The sequence below is a fragment of the Aplidium turbinatum genome, chromosome 6 (assembly GCF_918807975.1).
Source record: "Aplidium turbinatum chromosome 6, kaAplTurb1.1, whole genome shotgun sequence".
Taxonomy (NCBI): Eukaryota; Metazoa; Chordata; class Ascidiacea; order Aplousobranchia; family Polyclinidae; genus Aplidium; species Aplidium turbinatum.
Genome location: NC_137477.1, coordinates 28,881,167 through 28,896,173, shown reverse-complemented (window position 1 = coordinate 28,896,173; position 15,007 = coordinate 28,881,167). Strand labels below are relative to the sequence as shown.

Genomic DNA, 15,007 nt, shown 5'->3' with positions numbered 1-15,007 from the left:
GAAAGTTCAAAAAATATGAAGATGAAAATTAGCAAAGTAACACATCACTGAAACAGGTCATTGCGGAATATGATATTGCTTGAAGCATTTTACATCCAGACCGACATCATATTTTTTGCATCTTGTAGGCCTAGTAGGTTTTGCATGACAATAGGCGCATCGAGTTGCGTGGTAAAATTATGCTAAATACAGTATTACCTTTCTCATTTACCTATGCGACATAGCCATACCTCAATCAAATATTTTTATTCCCACTAATACAGTGCCTATATTGTAATTCTTATCTCAACAACTCAGCGTTCTGCCATTGCTTTAATGATGGTGTTCACAAAGAAAACAAAAAAAATTATCTGAAATTATCAGTAAATTACGATAATTATGTTATTGTTCTAAAACAAACACGACTAATTTGACAAGCTTGATGGATTTCACAGTATGCACATTTTTACTACCAATAACGCTTAAGATTACTGATAAATTTTCAAGCATTTTGCGTTTTTTGGAATTTTTTCAATTGTTGCTGACTTTGCTGTAAACAGCCCTTTAAGCAGAAAGCAAAATACAAAGTTTGAAATTTTTTATGGTATTTTCATTTTATTTATTTATTTTGCCTACTGCACGTAAGCGGCAGTGTAACTCAATTGATAAAAGCATCCAACTAGTATCTGAAGGTATAATTATGAGCACGGCGGTTACCTCAGTGGTTTGATTCTGGATCAAGAGGTTGAAGATTCGATACCTACTGCCGCTGTTGCGATTCTATTCATGCATAACTTACAAAAAGTTTTGTCCCTTTACACTACAGTATATTATGTTCGATTTTTCGTCATGTTGATGAAAACAGTTCGTGCTGCATGGGATGGGGCAGCGCTAATCAAGAAATTTTTTTTATCGTTATCGGACATTATCGGCGATAATTTATCGTTTATCGCTTAACTTTTTTTTGATTTATCGTTATCGCTTTAGGCATTTTTCGTTTATCGATTATCGTTATCGCTTAACTGAAAAATGAGTTATCGCGCCCAACACTGACCGTAGACCAGGTCACTCTGATGACCCAAGACATCGAGGATAGCTTCTCAGCAAAAAAGAAGGCTGGCGCCGTGTTTGTCGATCTCACGGCTGCCTACGACACTGTATGGCACAGCGGCCTTACCTGCAAACTACTCCGTCTCTTTCCTGACAGGCACATGGTCCATATGATTATGGAACTTGTGCAAAACCGCAGCTTTACCCTTTTCACCGGTAGCGGCCGACGAAGTAGACTACGTCGACTCAGGAACGGCGTCCCACAGGGCTCTGTCCTGGCCCCCCTCCTCTTTAACACTTACATCTATGACCTGCCTGACACCATCTCCAGGAAGTATGCTTACGTAGACGACCTGGCTCTCCTACATCCAGCCGGAGATTGGCAGTCAATGGAGAGGAACCTAAGCCAGGACATGTCAACTATATTAACATATCTCCAGAAATGGAAGCTACAGCTCAGCAAGGCAAAGACAGTGTCGTCGGCCTTCCATCTAAAACAACAAGGAAGCAAAACGTGAGATCAACATTACCACCGATGACGAACGCCTGCCATACTGCGCCGAACCCACCTACCTCGGCGTAACCCTGGACAGATCACTCACGTAACAACGACACCTGGAGTCACTGCGCGAAAAACTATCTGCGCGTGTTGCACTTTTGAGGCGGCTGGCGGGTTCCGGCTGGGTAGCTGACGCGAAAACCCTTCGCCCAGCTACCTTGGCCCTCGTCCATTCTACCACTAGTGTGGTGCCGCAGCTCTCACACCCGCCACATTGACACCGCCATTCAACGACGCACTACGCACTGTGACTGGATGCTTGCGTCCCACTCCAACGGAATGCCTTCCCATCCTTGCAGGCATCCAACCTGCTGAGCTTCGCCGTAAAGGAGCCATGATTTCCCTTGCTCGTCGCGCACTGGACCCCGACCACCTCCTCCACAGTACATTCCAGCGCCTACCTGAAGAACAGCAGCGACTGAAATCAAGACGCCCATTTGCGCCCGCCGCACGACAGCTTCTGAACAACGTTGAAGATCTTGGAATAAGTGCGGCACACTGGACGAACTACACATGGAACATGGAGTGGCAAAACAACACCTCCCGACTCCGTGATTTCCTACCCGACGTCGATCCCCACCCTCCGGGAATGTCCCTCGCAAGACTTGCGTGGGTCCGGCTTAACCGCCTACGAACCGGCGTCGGTCGCTTTCGTTCAGACATGTGCAGATGGGGCCTGGCTCCCTCACCGGGATGCGAGTGTGGTGCCACAGACCGGACAGTAGACCATGTCGTCCATGACTGCCCAATCCATCAACCACCACATGGAACGCTTGGACTGAAGGCCCTGGATGATGAGACTGTCGAGTGGCTGATGACCTCATGCCCAAACATATAGTCCGGAAGAAGACAGCTTATACGACGAAGAAGAACATAGGCTATAGCTCATAACATAATTTTGTCAATGTCATCAATCGTCATAATTGCGTCGCGAGTTTAGCTAATTCTTCTAAGTGTGTCGCTTCGAAATTTATGAAAGATTTAGTTCCACGAGACATGATACACCAAAGTTTCAGATAAAAAATTTTGGGGGGCCCGCGACCAATTCGAAAGCACCAAATAGGGTTCGCCAAGACAAAAAAGTTGAGAACCACTGGTTTAGACAGACTGTTGATATTGATTTATTGATAGTAACATCAATTCTAATCAATAAAACAATATAAAATGGCAACACTAACATACCGGTATAATCATGAACGTTAAAAGAAAAGATATTTTTAAAAAATTATGTGCTGGTAGAAATAAAACACAAACAAATAAGGAATTTTAAAATGTTGCTTTACGCAAAAGAGTGGAATGGAAACTTTGCAAATCGATAGTAAGCTGAGACGGCAACATCACGTATGAAAAATAACACAATAAGAAATAACGCAACTCCATAGGCTAGGTTGCCAGTGTGGCTACAAGTAACTAAACGTATTTACAAAAAACATTTCATTATTTTATCTCTTAATATACTTTGGATATGATTTCATTTGTTCAATTACCAAAAAAATGTTAAACAACAACATAAAGTTTGTTCGAAAATAATAACAGGAATAAACTGAAAAGGCTCGAACAGATTTTTTTAAAAAACAGAACGAAATTGCTCGAAACGAAAGTCCTCACTAAGATAAGTATTTCGTAAAACCAACACAAAGAAATGTTACATTTAAACCAAAGTTGATTTTGAACACTCCTAATAAAAGAAGAAATTAAAACACACCGAGTGTTATTGCAGTGTTGTGAACATCGACATGAGCAGTATTTCAAACAACAGGCTTATAACAGGGCTGCCAAATAACTCTTACAGAAGTGCAAACGTAAGTGAAGAGCAATCAAGCATGAGGTGTCACAGTAACTAAGAAAATTTTCACTTTAAAACATAAATGCTTGAAATAGGAAATTTCTCAAAAAGTAAAAGGGTGTGATTTGTTAAATTTTTAGCAATGATTTCGCATCTTAACAACTGAGATTGCCACAACGCAAACATGATTTCCTTGTCATGGCAGCACCCCAGACGTTAATAAACTAACAATACGCTACTACACAGATAACTAATGCAATATTCATAATCGACAAAATACAACTGATTTTAAAAGTAATGCAAGACAGTCTTGTTTCCCACTTTAAAGAAAGAAAGAAAAAAATGATAAAGCTTCATCGCATTAAAATATCACAATGAGAAGCCTTAGAAAATACAGTACATGGGATCGAACTACAAAGCAGGAAATACTTGACATGGAACTATTGATCTTAAAATCTTTTAATGGGTAACACTAATTCGAAAAATCAACAGCCCAGAAACAAAAAAATATTATCTTTCCCTATCCAATTGCCTGATCCAAGCGCAATAGCCAACGCACAAAAGGTTGTTCGCGATTATGATGGTGCTGAGCGGAGAGTTGTCCTGAAACTGAGCCCAAGAAACCGTGGATCTGTGAAGCAAAATAGAAACCACAAATCCACTGTCTTCTTTGCGAATGCTGAAGTCAAAGGCTTGCCGGTTACCGTTTCTTCTTGCTGTCAACATGTGAAAGCGCACTCAAAGGGAGTTCTCTGTATTCGTCCTGTGTGAAAAAAATATGAGAAAATTTTAAACCTCCAACATCACAATGAAAGCTGAACATGGAAAAGTTCTCTACAAAAAGTCGAATGAATGAAGTGAATGTCAAGTGAAACCGTGTTTACGACATTTTTCCACATATTTTCAATGTCAAAAACGGCAAAATTTCTTAAATTTACACAATGTTACCATAATACGAACCAACTGTATGTTAGAAGGAACCCTGGAGAGGTAATCCATGGCTTCGTTGTTGGCAACGTAATTCGGTTTTCGAAGTCGCTTAGTGAATTTATTAATGCCCCACAAGATGACGATGGTTCGCAGAGGAATGAAGTAGAGGATGATCCACAACGCAATCAGGACAATGACAAGAAGCCAGCCCAGGTATGGCACGCTCCAGGTAACGGTGCTATAAAAAAAGAAATGTTGAAGTCCGTTAGATTTTGGTGGAAAAAGTTGCCACGTTGCATTGTTTAAACGTCACCAAACATTGATGTTATAGAAAAAGGAAAATTTTTGTCATCTGGGTTGAACGATAATTCTATTAGAGTGAGCTCAGCTCTCGATCTACTTCAATAGCGTTCAAGATAAAACGTGTTTTCGGCAAGCCGTCCGTTCTTCGTGAACATTACATGTTACGACAACGTCCTTTAACGTTACTTATACCTGACCGAGACAAGGCTTTAATATTAATGAGGTTTCAGGTAATGATATAAATTTTCATACGAAATCTTACTTGTAAAGTCTTTCTCCCATGGAGGCAATGCTGTCCAGAATGTTCTGCACTTTGGTGAGGACTTCTTCAATAGCTCGGAGCCTATTGAGCAACCCGGTGGATTTATTAGAAGATGCTTCCTCCTCTTCATCTTCATCATCACCACTGAAGAAAATTTATCATGAAAATAATAGCTGTGCCATCCAATGATGACATGGATGAAGATTGACCACGAAATTGTTGAACTTAAGTTGCAAAAGCACAAAAACCATCACAAAGTAACGAATAACTACAGTATCACATTCTAGCACGCGAAATGTTCTTCCACCTTAGAAATCGGCAATGGAAAATAGTAAAATACATCTCAAGTTTCAACCTGGCTCTCTGGGCTTCATCAGCATTTATCAAGTGTCTCGGTGGTCTCGTCTTCCTGATGAAGATGTCTACGTAGTTCTTCAAGACCAACATCAAGAGAGCCACAGGACACATGTACAGTTCAAAGTTCCATACGATGATTAAAAACATCTGTGAAAGAGATGTTTGACAGTAAATTTCCGATTGAAATATCTCAAAATAACGACAGCGAACGACACACGGGTGACTTAAAGTTGTTTACGTAAGAGTTACATAAGATTGTTTGCTGTTCTGTGAGTGGGCTTGTTTTGTATGGTGAATGCTATTTAGGGCTGGGTGCAGTAACAGAAGATTAATTATTATCTACCGAAAAAGCAAATCGGCCTATTAACCAGCTTCATTTGGGGACCCATCTTTTTCCACAACCATAATCTGTAATCCGCCAATTAGAATCGCTGATTAGAATCGCCTATTACTGATTCACAGATAAACTTGGTGAAAACCGATAGTCGATTAACTAATTTAACAATTTTGGCAGAATATCTGAAGTGAAGACACTAAACACTTCAAACAATTTATCCACATAAATTTAAGTTAAATAAGCGAAGGATCTTACTATAAACGCAATGGCACTTCTACTTTTATTTTGCCACGTGAAGCACGAATTTATAAACTCCAAAGTTGCGATGATATGTTGCACGATCCGCCACACGCGACTGAAGTTCTGAAGGAGTAGATTTTTCTTGAATTTTGTAATCTCTTCCATGAAGACCTCATCACGTGGGTTGAACGTACGAATGGCAGCTCGCATCTGAGGTTATTAAAAGTCATTTTCGTTTTTTGCACAATTTTAAGCAAATCAACCTACCAATTCCCTACTGTAGCTAACATGAGTAGCTTATATACTGCTTTAAAGTCTAGCAAAGTTTACATTTTCAACAGTTGTTAGCCACAAAAGCGGCACATCTGATACTGAACAATGAACATGTTGCAGCGCTCGTAAAGACTGTACAGTGTACACAAATTGTAAAGATTTGTTCTAACAGGCACAATCTACTGGACAGGTCCAAGACATGATTACGTACCTCTGGAAGAAAAATGCACAATAGCCACTGGAGTCAGTCAGAACTCTAATTTAACTAATTTAATAATGCAATAGTAAAGTAAAGGTGGTCCCAATCAGTTAACTCGTCGTCGTCGTATCCAGGCTTACGCCCGGTGGTTGAAGATTTGGATTAAGTGGACGGGAAGCCTAGGAAGCCAATCTTCGTGTCCACCTTCAGGCTTAAAGTTAACTGAGCTTCGGGGAATGAGAAGATAAGGCTTTCATCACACTAAGCCTTTGGCACTAACGGCCAGTAGGGTGGGTGGGACCAGTTTCTTTCTCTCGGCTACCTTTTCTTCAGCAATTTCGCCTACCGAATTTATTACACACTAGGTGGAGGAAAAGATGGTTATCAACAACTATCTTAAGCCAGAAGTCGAACTCGATTTGTATTATTGGAAGGCCAACGCCTTATCCGCTGCGCTATCCCACCACCCTAAATGTAGAGTAATGGTAATTAAACTAAAGAAAACCAAAAGAAGGGATAGTTATTATACGATGAATAAAACACTAATTTATCTTGCTTGAGGGAAATTGATAAATTTTGTCTTTTTCGGCCACGAAGAGTGCGATAAGATATTCTTATAGAGAGCATACTCACATGATTAAATATATAATTGATTTGCAAAGTGATGGTTCCTTTGGATCTCTCCTTCAGCTTCCTATCCTTCAGAGCATATGTTTTGATATCTCCATTGGAAGAGCGCAATATTGGAATCTCTATTCTTCCCAAGAATTCTTTCTCAAAATTTTGATCTTGGTCATAAATTGTTATGTTGAAGGTGTCATGGATATCATGGATAGGACTGAAATAAAACAAAAATGAATTTAACAGCTTTTTAACGTAACGCAACATAAACGTAACTATAAAAAGTAATCTTCACTACACTGCAAATCGCCAACTGCAAAGTCGATTGGTGAGAGCTCTGGTGCAACGCGCAAGAGCATGAGGCTGTGCCTCTGACAGGATACTTAGAAAATTGTGCTAAATTTGATTAAAACTGCCCGTTACTGATCAACAGATCAAATTTGCACTAACCAATTTATAAATCAATGACTTAACTTGACGGTTATCTTAATCGGCCGCTTAAAAGGATACTTAGAGTCGATTGGTGAGAGCTCTGGTACAACACGCAAGAGCATCCGGTTGTGTCTCTGACAGGATACTTAGAATTGGATGCACCATCAGCGCACCTTTTAAGCGGCTGATTAAGATAACCGTCTAGTCAAGTCATTGATAAATTGGTTTGTGCAAAGTTGATCTGTGGATCAGTACGGTAGTTTTAATCAACACGTAATCAGCAGAGTACTGTTGGTGAATAAGGGAAAAAATACATGCTCATTAAGCTACATAATAAGTCAATTTTCTCAACCGGTGGATGATTTGCTATTGGTACATTAACCCTAAATAAGTATGCCTAAAGATGGACACAAAAATCGGCTTACTTGCCGTCCACGTTACCTTACTCTTCAACCACAAGACGGAAGCCTAGATAGTATAGTAGATAGTGATATGAAAAACAACTGAAAATGATAAAACATACATAAAATAGTATTGGCATCGATTTATTCAAGGTTTATTTTTTTTACTGAGGGCACGCTGGATTTGAACCAGACATGCAAATCCATTCAGAATTAGGTTTTGCAATCCGTCTGTACTTGACGAACGACGAGGTACAATCAGAAGCATGACGTCATACGATCAATAACTTTCTTGCACGTTTGGAATTTCTATAATAATCATAGCGACTAAACACGTTTTGCATGGCACAATTCAGTGACACCAGCAGGAGTTTGTGTCAGTGGGGGAAAGCTAAGCATATGGGAAGCACTGATCACAGTTTGTGACTCAAAATACGGAAGAGATTTAAATATTGCTGGGGGTCGGCCTCATAAAAGTCCACCTTTATCACATGAATTGTACAACATGGAGACTGGAGAGCCAACTATGCCGACCAATTATACTATTTTTTTTAGCAACAGCGATAAAAAATAAAATGACTTAAAAACAACGTTGCGTTAAATCAGTTTCACATGAGTTCAAAACACCTTGGAAAGCATTTGCTGTTTCGTTAAAATCAACGATTTAGAATGTTGATTTGTCTTGAAATGTTAAGTCAAAGGTTAGGATACCCACAACGTCAGTGGCTGTTGCTATTTAATGGACACAATTTTCTAGAATGTTCAATCGAAATAACCAACTACATCTCTTACAAGTTGAACACACGGTTCCAAACTGGGTCCAGGGTCTTGTAACAAGTTTGAGTTTGAGCTCTGGCATTGCACAGTTGTACAACACAGAAGGGATCAGATTTTCCATTTATGTCGGCGGACGCAAGGCCAGAAGCGGAAATGATCCGTATTTCCGCAAATCCCACATCTTTGAGATCTTCCAATGTTGAAGGAAGTCCCTAATATGTAATAAAAACAAATCTCCATCAAAAATTATCTAACGTAATTTTGCAACAATTGTAGTTTTTAAAATATTATCTAAGAAAACATTTTTGAACATGCAATATCTCGATACCAATCACCAAATCGTGATGCACAACGATGATGTCACACTAACGCTGTCACTCAATGGTATCAAACAACCATTGCACAGTTTTGGTTATAATCTGCATAGGATTTCCTCATTAGAACATGACATTCCATAAATAATCGCTTTTCTTATTTTTAATCTGGATTGTTATAGATCTGGAATAAGCCACACTGCAATAAGCTTTAAGAATAAGAAGGTGGATTTGCTTCCTTTCTGAATCACAAAATCTTCCATTGAACCGCCATAGACCTACGCATATCCACTATATCTGTCATACAAATGCAACGTACATCCTCTACATAATGTATGACTTGCAGGCTACATTGAGCTAAACACTATGCTTGATAGAAATAGCTGTTTTGAAAACCTTGGTTTGTTATCAACACAAATCCCTCTCTCCACCATTATTTCTTCCTTCTGTCTCTTCCGCCTACTGTTTCTACCCTTTATACGCCAAGATACTCCATACTTCACACTTAGAAACAAATAAGCAAAGCCGGAAAGTATAAGATTAAAAAAAGAACTGTTACAAATAATTTTTATTTCTTCAAATCAACTAATAGTGAAATAGACTAGAACAAAACAAATACACTTTAGAAGAGTTTTTGTTAGGTCAACGCCTTGATCAGTTAATTTATTTAGACAACTGATACCGATCATCTTTGGAAGTAGTTTTTGGACATATGTTTTATTTCTAGTGAACACTAAATGACATGAATTTCATGTATTATCATGGTCATAAATTTGGTTTTAAATTACCCACAGAAAGCAAACCAACACCAAAGCGGTAGTGCGGTTAGGCGACAGCAATTTCATGCTTTTATGTCAATTTCGAGGTATTTAAATAACAACTCATCACGTTAAATGATCAAACGCTTTCACTTTTTTACAATAAACTGTCTCACTTGGTAACAAAGAAATCTTGTAGAAACCGGTTTGATCCTGTTTTCATATCGAATAAACATTGAAATGGCATGAACTTACGTATTTCACCCTGAGGACATTTAGGTCGTAAGAAGTTAAAACTTTCTCTTCCGGATCCGTTTCGTGAATTGTCACCAATAGCAGCAAACTGCCCGGGGTGTCGGTAAGGCTCAAATTGAGAGAGTGGGTTTCTTCACGCTTGAGTGACCACAGGTCTAACTCGCACCTGGGAGATTGGGCGAAATGTGTAAGAAATAGAAAGTGTATGGCACAATCTATTTGCAAATTACAGCCAATACAATGAAAAGCCCTGTTTCACTGCAATGGAAACTTTGTGGGTATAAATTTCATGAAAAATTAATGCAGCAAATTTATGCAAGCGCGGGCATTAAAATGTAGACACCGTCTGCTTTGTAAAGCGCTGAGAACAACGCACAACCGCGATGGATACAGCGCTATTTAAAAGCTATTAAATGACTATTAACTATATAAATGACATTAAACAATTGTGACAGAAAAATAACCCTTGTAAACATTTATTAAACATGTAACTTTTAAATGTATGTTAAACTGACGTAAACGAACGCAAAAACAAAATCCAGCAGGTTCCAACTGATACCTTCCGATGAAGTCGTCTTTTCTGTATTTGTCGTGGTCCCAGACAGAGAGTTCTAGCAACGACGTTTCAGATGAGGTCAAATAAAAAGTAAATTCCTGCTTCCAGACTGGATTTAATGTCTTCATGCAAATCTGAAAGAAAGGAACTAAACAGTTAAACCCACTCGCATGGATTAAAGCCTTGAAAACTATGCAGCATAGATTTATACAAGGGCTTCACAAATAATATAAAATGCACAATAGCATACTGTATTTCACAAATCCATTGAACATAAAAGCCTTTGCACGTGTGTTTGGCTCCAGCTACTATACAATTTGTGCTTAGTTGACTTAAGCAGAGTTGTTGTTTGCCAAGTTGGTATTTTGAAACTAAACTACAACATGCTTCCTTTGAACTGTAACAATGCTTGAAATTCCGTTTTACAGTTTACTTTTATTGCGGTGTCAGATTAGAGTTACGTGTTCATCAGCTCATAAAACAGAATGGAGGCATGTTCAGTGGTTTTGTGGCAGAATGCCCGAGTCTAAGTCGGTACATGTGAGTTGGATACCCCGTCAACTCATAGCAAAGTCTTACAAATGTGGCATTGAGAGATTAGCTTTTTGGGTAGTAACTAATAATGTACTCGGATGGGCATTTTTAGATCTCCGCTGTAAAGCGTTGAGAGCAACGCATGTGTTTGTGTACAATGGAAAAGACGATGTGAAAAATCATCACTGCTATATACCCACTGATCAAGGAAGCATCGTGCAACATGGTTTTCCCAACTACAAAAATACGTCCTTTAACATCGATTCAACGTCGTTGAATCTACATTAAAAAGCGCTAGTTGCTAGTAGGAATTGTGCTCACAAGCATAAGACCCAATGTTAGAAGCAACATAAACTTTTCACCACACAAAAGTTAAAACACGAATTCTAATGAAGGAGCAATTAAACCAATAATATGTTTAACTAAAAAAGTAAAAGAAAAACGCGTTCAACTAAAACTTAAAAGCAGCAAAACCTATCCTTAGCAGTGTCTGACTAAAATCGATCTAAAAAGGCAGGAGCTAAAGGGTTTGTCCCACTCAATTGCGAATTCATGTTTTTAACAGTCCTATGCTGTTAAGAATTATATGTTTGGTCGATTTATCGGCAATGCACAGATAAAATGAAACTTTATAATATCTCCCTTTTCCTGCTTCATTTGGTTCCACACCCACAGACAGGAAAATCAAAGTCACTTTTACGTCAAATGACGGATTTTGCTGTGGGTGGTTGCAGGCTGGAGTCCGTATCTGAACAGTTGTTTGCTTCTTCTTCAACAGATTGATCATGTTTGATCAGCTGTGATCTTCCTTATGAACTGCCTCCATTTCGTTCTGTCTTTTGTTTTTATTAGTGTTTCCGGCATGCTTTTTATTCCTGTAATTTGCTTGATATTGTCAAAATATTTCATTTTTTGTCGTTCTTTTGTTCGTTTGCCTTGCACCATTACAGTCAACATTGAATTTTCCAACGAGTTGCGTCTTGCTATGTGTCAGAAATATCTCAATTTTCTGAGGTTAATGTTGTTAATCAGACTCCATTTATCGTTAGTTGTTAGCTACCGAACAAAATTGGCTATTAAAATACCTGTTGATTGATGGTTACCAAATGGTAGACTTGCAATCAACAGGTATTTTAGTAGCCAGTTTTGTCATGTTTTTTATAGCAATCGTTATTAGTAGTCAGCGATATTCGTCAGTCTACCAAATTCACTAAACTTTACTTTCATGTGCCCCCTTACCCACCAAAAAAGACTCAAATGTCTTGATTTTTAAAAATCTCCTGAATGTAAAGTAGCGTAATCTACAACTGGAGTTGATGAACCCAGTAATACGTGTATAGTTTTTGCTGTTTCAATCTCTACTTAAACTGTCAATCTTACATGAACGAAGTTTTCTCGCTTCCTTACGAGGAACGAGCCCTCCAAATGTAACCATGAAAACCGATCGCATTATAATATTATTAGATAATATTGGTTAGTGCGTCCGTCTTTGAATCGATAGACATTGGTTCGATACCTTGTCGGGTCATACCAAAGACTTCTTAAAAATGATACTGAATCTAATTTCTGCTTGGCACTGAGCAATAAAATCGGGAAATAATGTACTCAGTTGCGCCTCTATACGGGCACGGCTGCATTTACCCTGTCTGCTTTGTAAAGCGCTGAGGAGCAACGCATTCTGCGATGGATACAGCGCTATATAAATAACAAGCATTATTATTATTATGCGTATGATCCAATACCGTAAAGCAGGGGTGGGCAAACTTTTTGTACTGAGGGCCACATTTGAAAAAAATGTTGTGGCCGGGGGCCGCACACTCTCATTACAAAGTAGGAAAATTTATCTGGTGTGTAAGTAAACGCATAGTCATATTAAACACAATTTTTGTATTTCACACTCAGTTACGTTTAAAGCTATGCAATCATCATCACAAAAGTGAATGAGACTTGTGCAACTGTTCACAGTTTTTCACAATCTTCTGCAAATTGGGAGCAAGTTTGCTATGTAGGCCTATGTGGATCCAAACAGTGTCAAAAACTTAACAGCAAAGTTTTTTAAGTTTGGAAACAAATCGTCAGACAACGACTTGTAAAAGTCAGGCAGTGAATCTGACTTAAACTTCTCTTTCAAGTCATTATTTGCTTGCAAGTTCAGCAGTTCCAGCTGTAAATCCTCAGGGACCGAATAAACTTCTGTAGTGAATGGAGAGCTGAGCATAGTAAACTGCGGTTCTAGGTTCTTTAAGTCTTGGAACCTTCTGCTTAATTCGATAGCCAAGGTGTCCAACTGAACTTTATACTTTGCTGCATGTTCAGGTAGGCCTACAGTTAGTACAGTAGCCGCTACCGTATTTGTATTTTATGATCAAACAATTGAATCAAACAATGCGTGAGAGCATGTTGCAATTGCAATAAATACGCAACTGACGTGTGTTTTTACGCACTGAAAGTGAAGAGAAAAACACACTCGTAAAAGGAATAATACTTTGTCATGTAACTTGTTTAATTAAAACAATAAGTGATGAGTAGGAGTTTCTGCAAGTGTCAGCGGGCCGCATAAAATGGTCTCGCGGGCCGCATGCGGCTCGCGGGCCGTAGTTTGCCCACCCCTGCCGTAAAGCATTCACAATTCTAGTTTGATACTGGGTGCATTTTGATCCCTATAAGACCCAAACTGCTTTTCGTAGCTACACCAAAAGTTGATTACCAAAGGGAAAATCGAAAACTACCCAAACAGCAAAATCCGTTATATTTACATTGATTTTCAATGTAAAAATAACGGATTATGTTGCCTGGGTAAGAAAGTATTTTACATAGTGCCAGCGAAAAAGAGGATGTGGGGTTGATAAAATCGATTCAATGCTCAGCTGATGCGAAAACGCTCTATTGACTTTATTTCATGGCGTGATGGATACAACTGCTGTGCAAGCGTTTTTAATTTGAAAGAAAATCAATGAACATGCCTCAGCAACAACAAGAAAAACCTTTTATCACTCAATATGACAAGCATTTGACTAGCATCGATGATGAGGTATTCCTGTTAGATGACCCAAAATCGCTTACACGAAAAATATCGTTGCTTGCAACAATACTGCAATAATGTTGGTTACAGTTACTTTAACTAATAAGACAACGTGTGATGTCACAATGAGGTACTGCCCTCGCTGTCAATTTTCCATCTGGTTCTGTTTGAGAAAGGACTTTTATAATTGCACTTCAAATGCCATGCATCTACTTCAGAAGCAAGTTTAAACATCTGGGGTCAGTTTAACCCCACCAGAAACAACGTGGTGCTATTTATGGTAGTCCAGTTAGTCAGAAACACCGGTCAGTACTTGTACAAACGTATCCTACCTCCCTTTGTGTGCAAATATTTGTCGTCACGAATGATAGATGTGGGTGGCGAGGTTGGACTCGTGAAACTATTCAAGTTTAACAAATTTTAAAAAAATGGACGGAAGCTACGAAATGCAAAGGACGACACGGCTAATCGGCTATTGTCTGCTGTATAGGGGAGTAACAATCGTGACCAATCGTTTGTCGACGACAGAACTCCTTATAGGCTAAAATGATTGTCACATGCTCTGAAACGAGGTTGCTAATACAGCACACGGATATTTGGTTCCGTACGAGCTTAAGGAAACAAGTTCATTAAATCCGTACCTATTGGGAAACACAATAATTATGTAATTTTAATATTGTGATAATGTTTGGAGTTAATAATGAAGTTGTGTTGACATTGCTAAAAGTGCAGTGACAATTTTTTGTTATCTATAAACAAAAAACTAGCATCACAAATGCAGTTGAGGTAAAGCTAAAAAAGAAAACCTCAGGGTTTTAGGGGTGATATCATTCTTTTCCAGTCAAAAGATATGTAGTCGAAACACACGGCTACAGCACAATGTGAACCAAGTTCTACTGACGTAGCTTTGGCGATAAAATAGTCAGTCAGAGAAAAACGTTGGGAAAACTAGGCGATAAGATTGAACTATTGTGAAGAATTAAACTGACTGGTAAAAGCGGCGGTCGGATACCCTTGTGGCAAGAATTAGTGGGGCGATACTGACGAGCCCAGCCTCATGGG

The 15,007-nt window shown here is 38.9% G+C and overlaps 1 protein-coding gene across 1 annotated transcript in view; it reads right to left on the bottom strand.

The window, feature by feature from the left end:
* Positions 1–2,691: 2,691 nt before the first annotated feature.
* LOC145771512 (multiple C2 and transmembrane domain-containing protein 1-like) overlaps positions 2,692–15,007 on the bottom strand; it is a 35,111-nt gene continuing 22,795 nt past the window's right edge. Inside the window, exons 11-19 of the mRNA XM_082583207.1 lie at positions 10,393–10,523; positions 9,834–9,999; positions 8,522–8,718; positions 6,909–7,113; positions 5,819–6,013; positions 5,225–5,373; positions 4,870–5,013; positions 4,335–4,542; positions 2,692–4,137 (exon numbers count right to left, since the gene is read on the bottom strand). Of these exons, the coding sequence (XP_082439333.1) occupies positions 4,075–4,137; positions 4,335–4,542; positions 4,870–5,013; positions 5,225–5,373; positions 5,819–6,013; positions 6,909–7,113; positions 8,522–8,718; positions 9,834–9,999; positions 10,393–10,523 (1,458 nt within the window). The 3' untranslated portion in view covers positions 2,692–4,074. The remainder of the gene's footprint in view (positions 4,138–4,334; positions 4,543–4,869; positions 5,014–5,224; positions 5,374–5,818; positions 6,014–6,908; positions 7,114–8,521; positions 8,719–9,833; positions 10,000–10,392; positions 10,524–15,007) is intronic.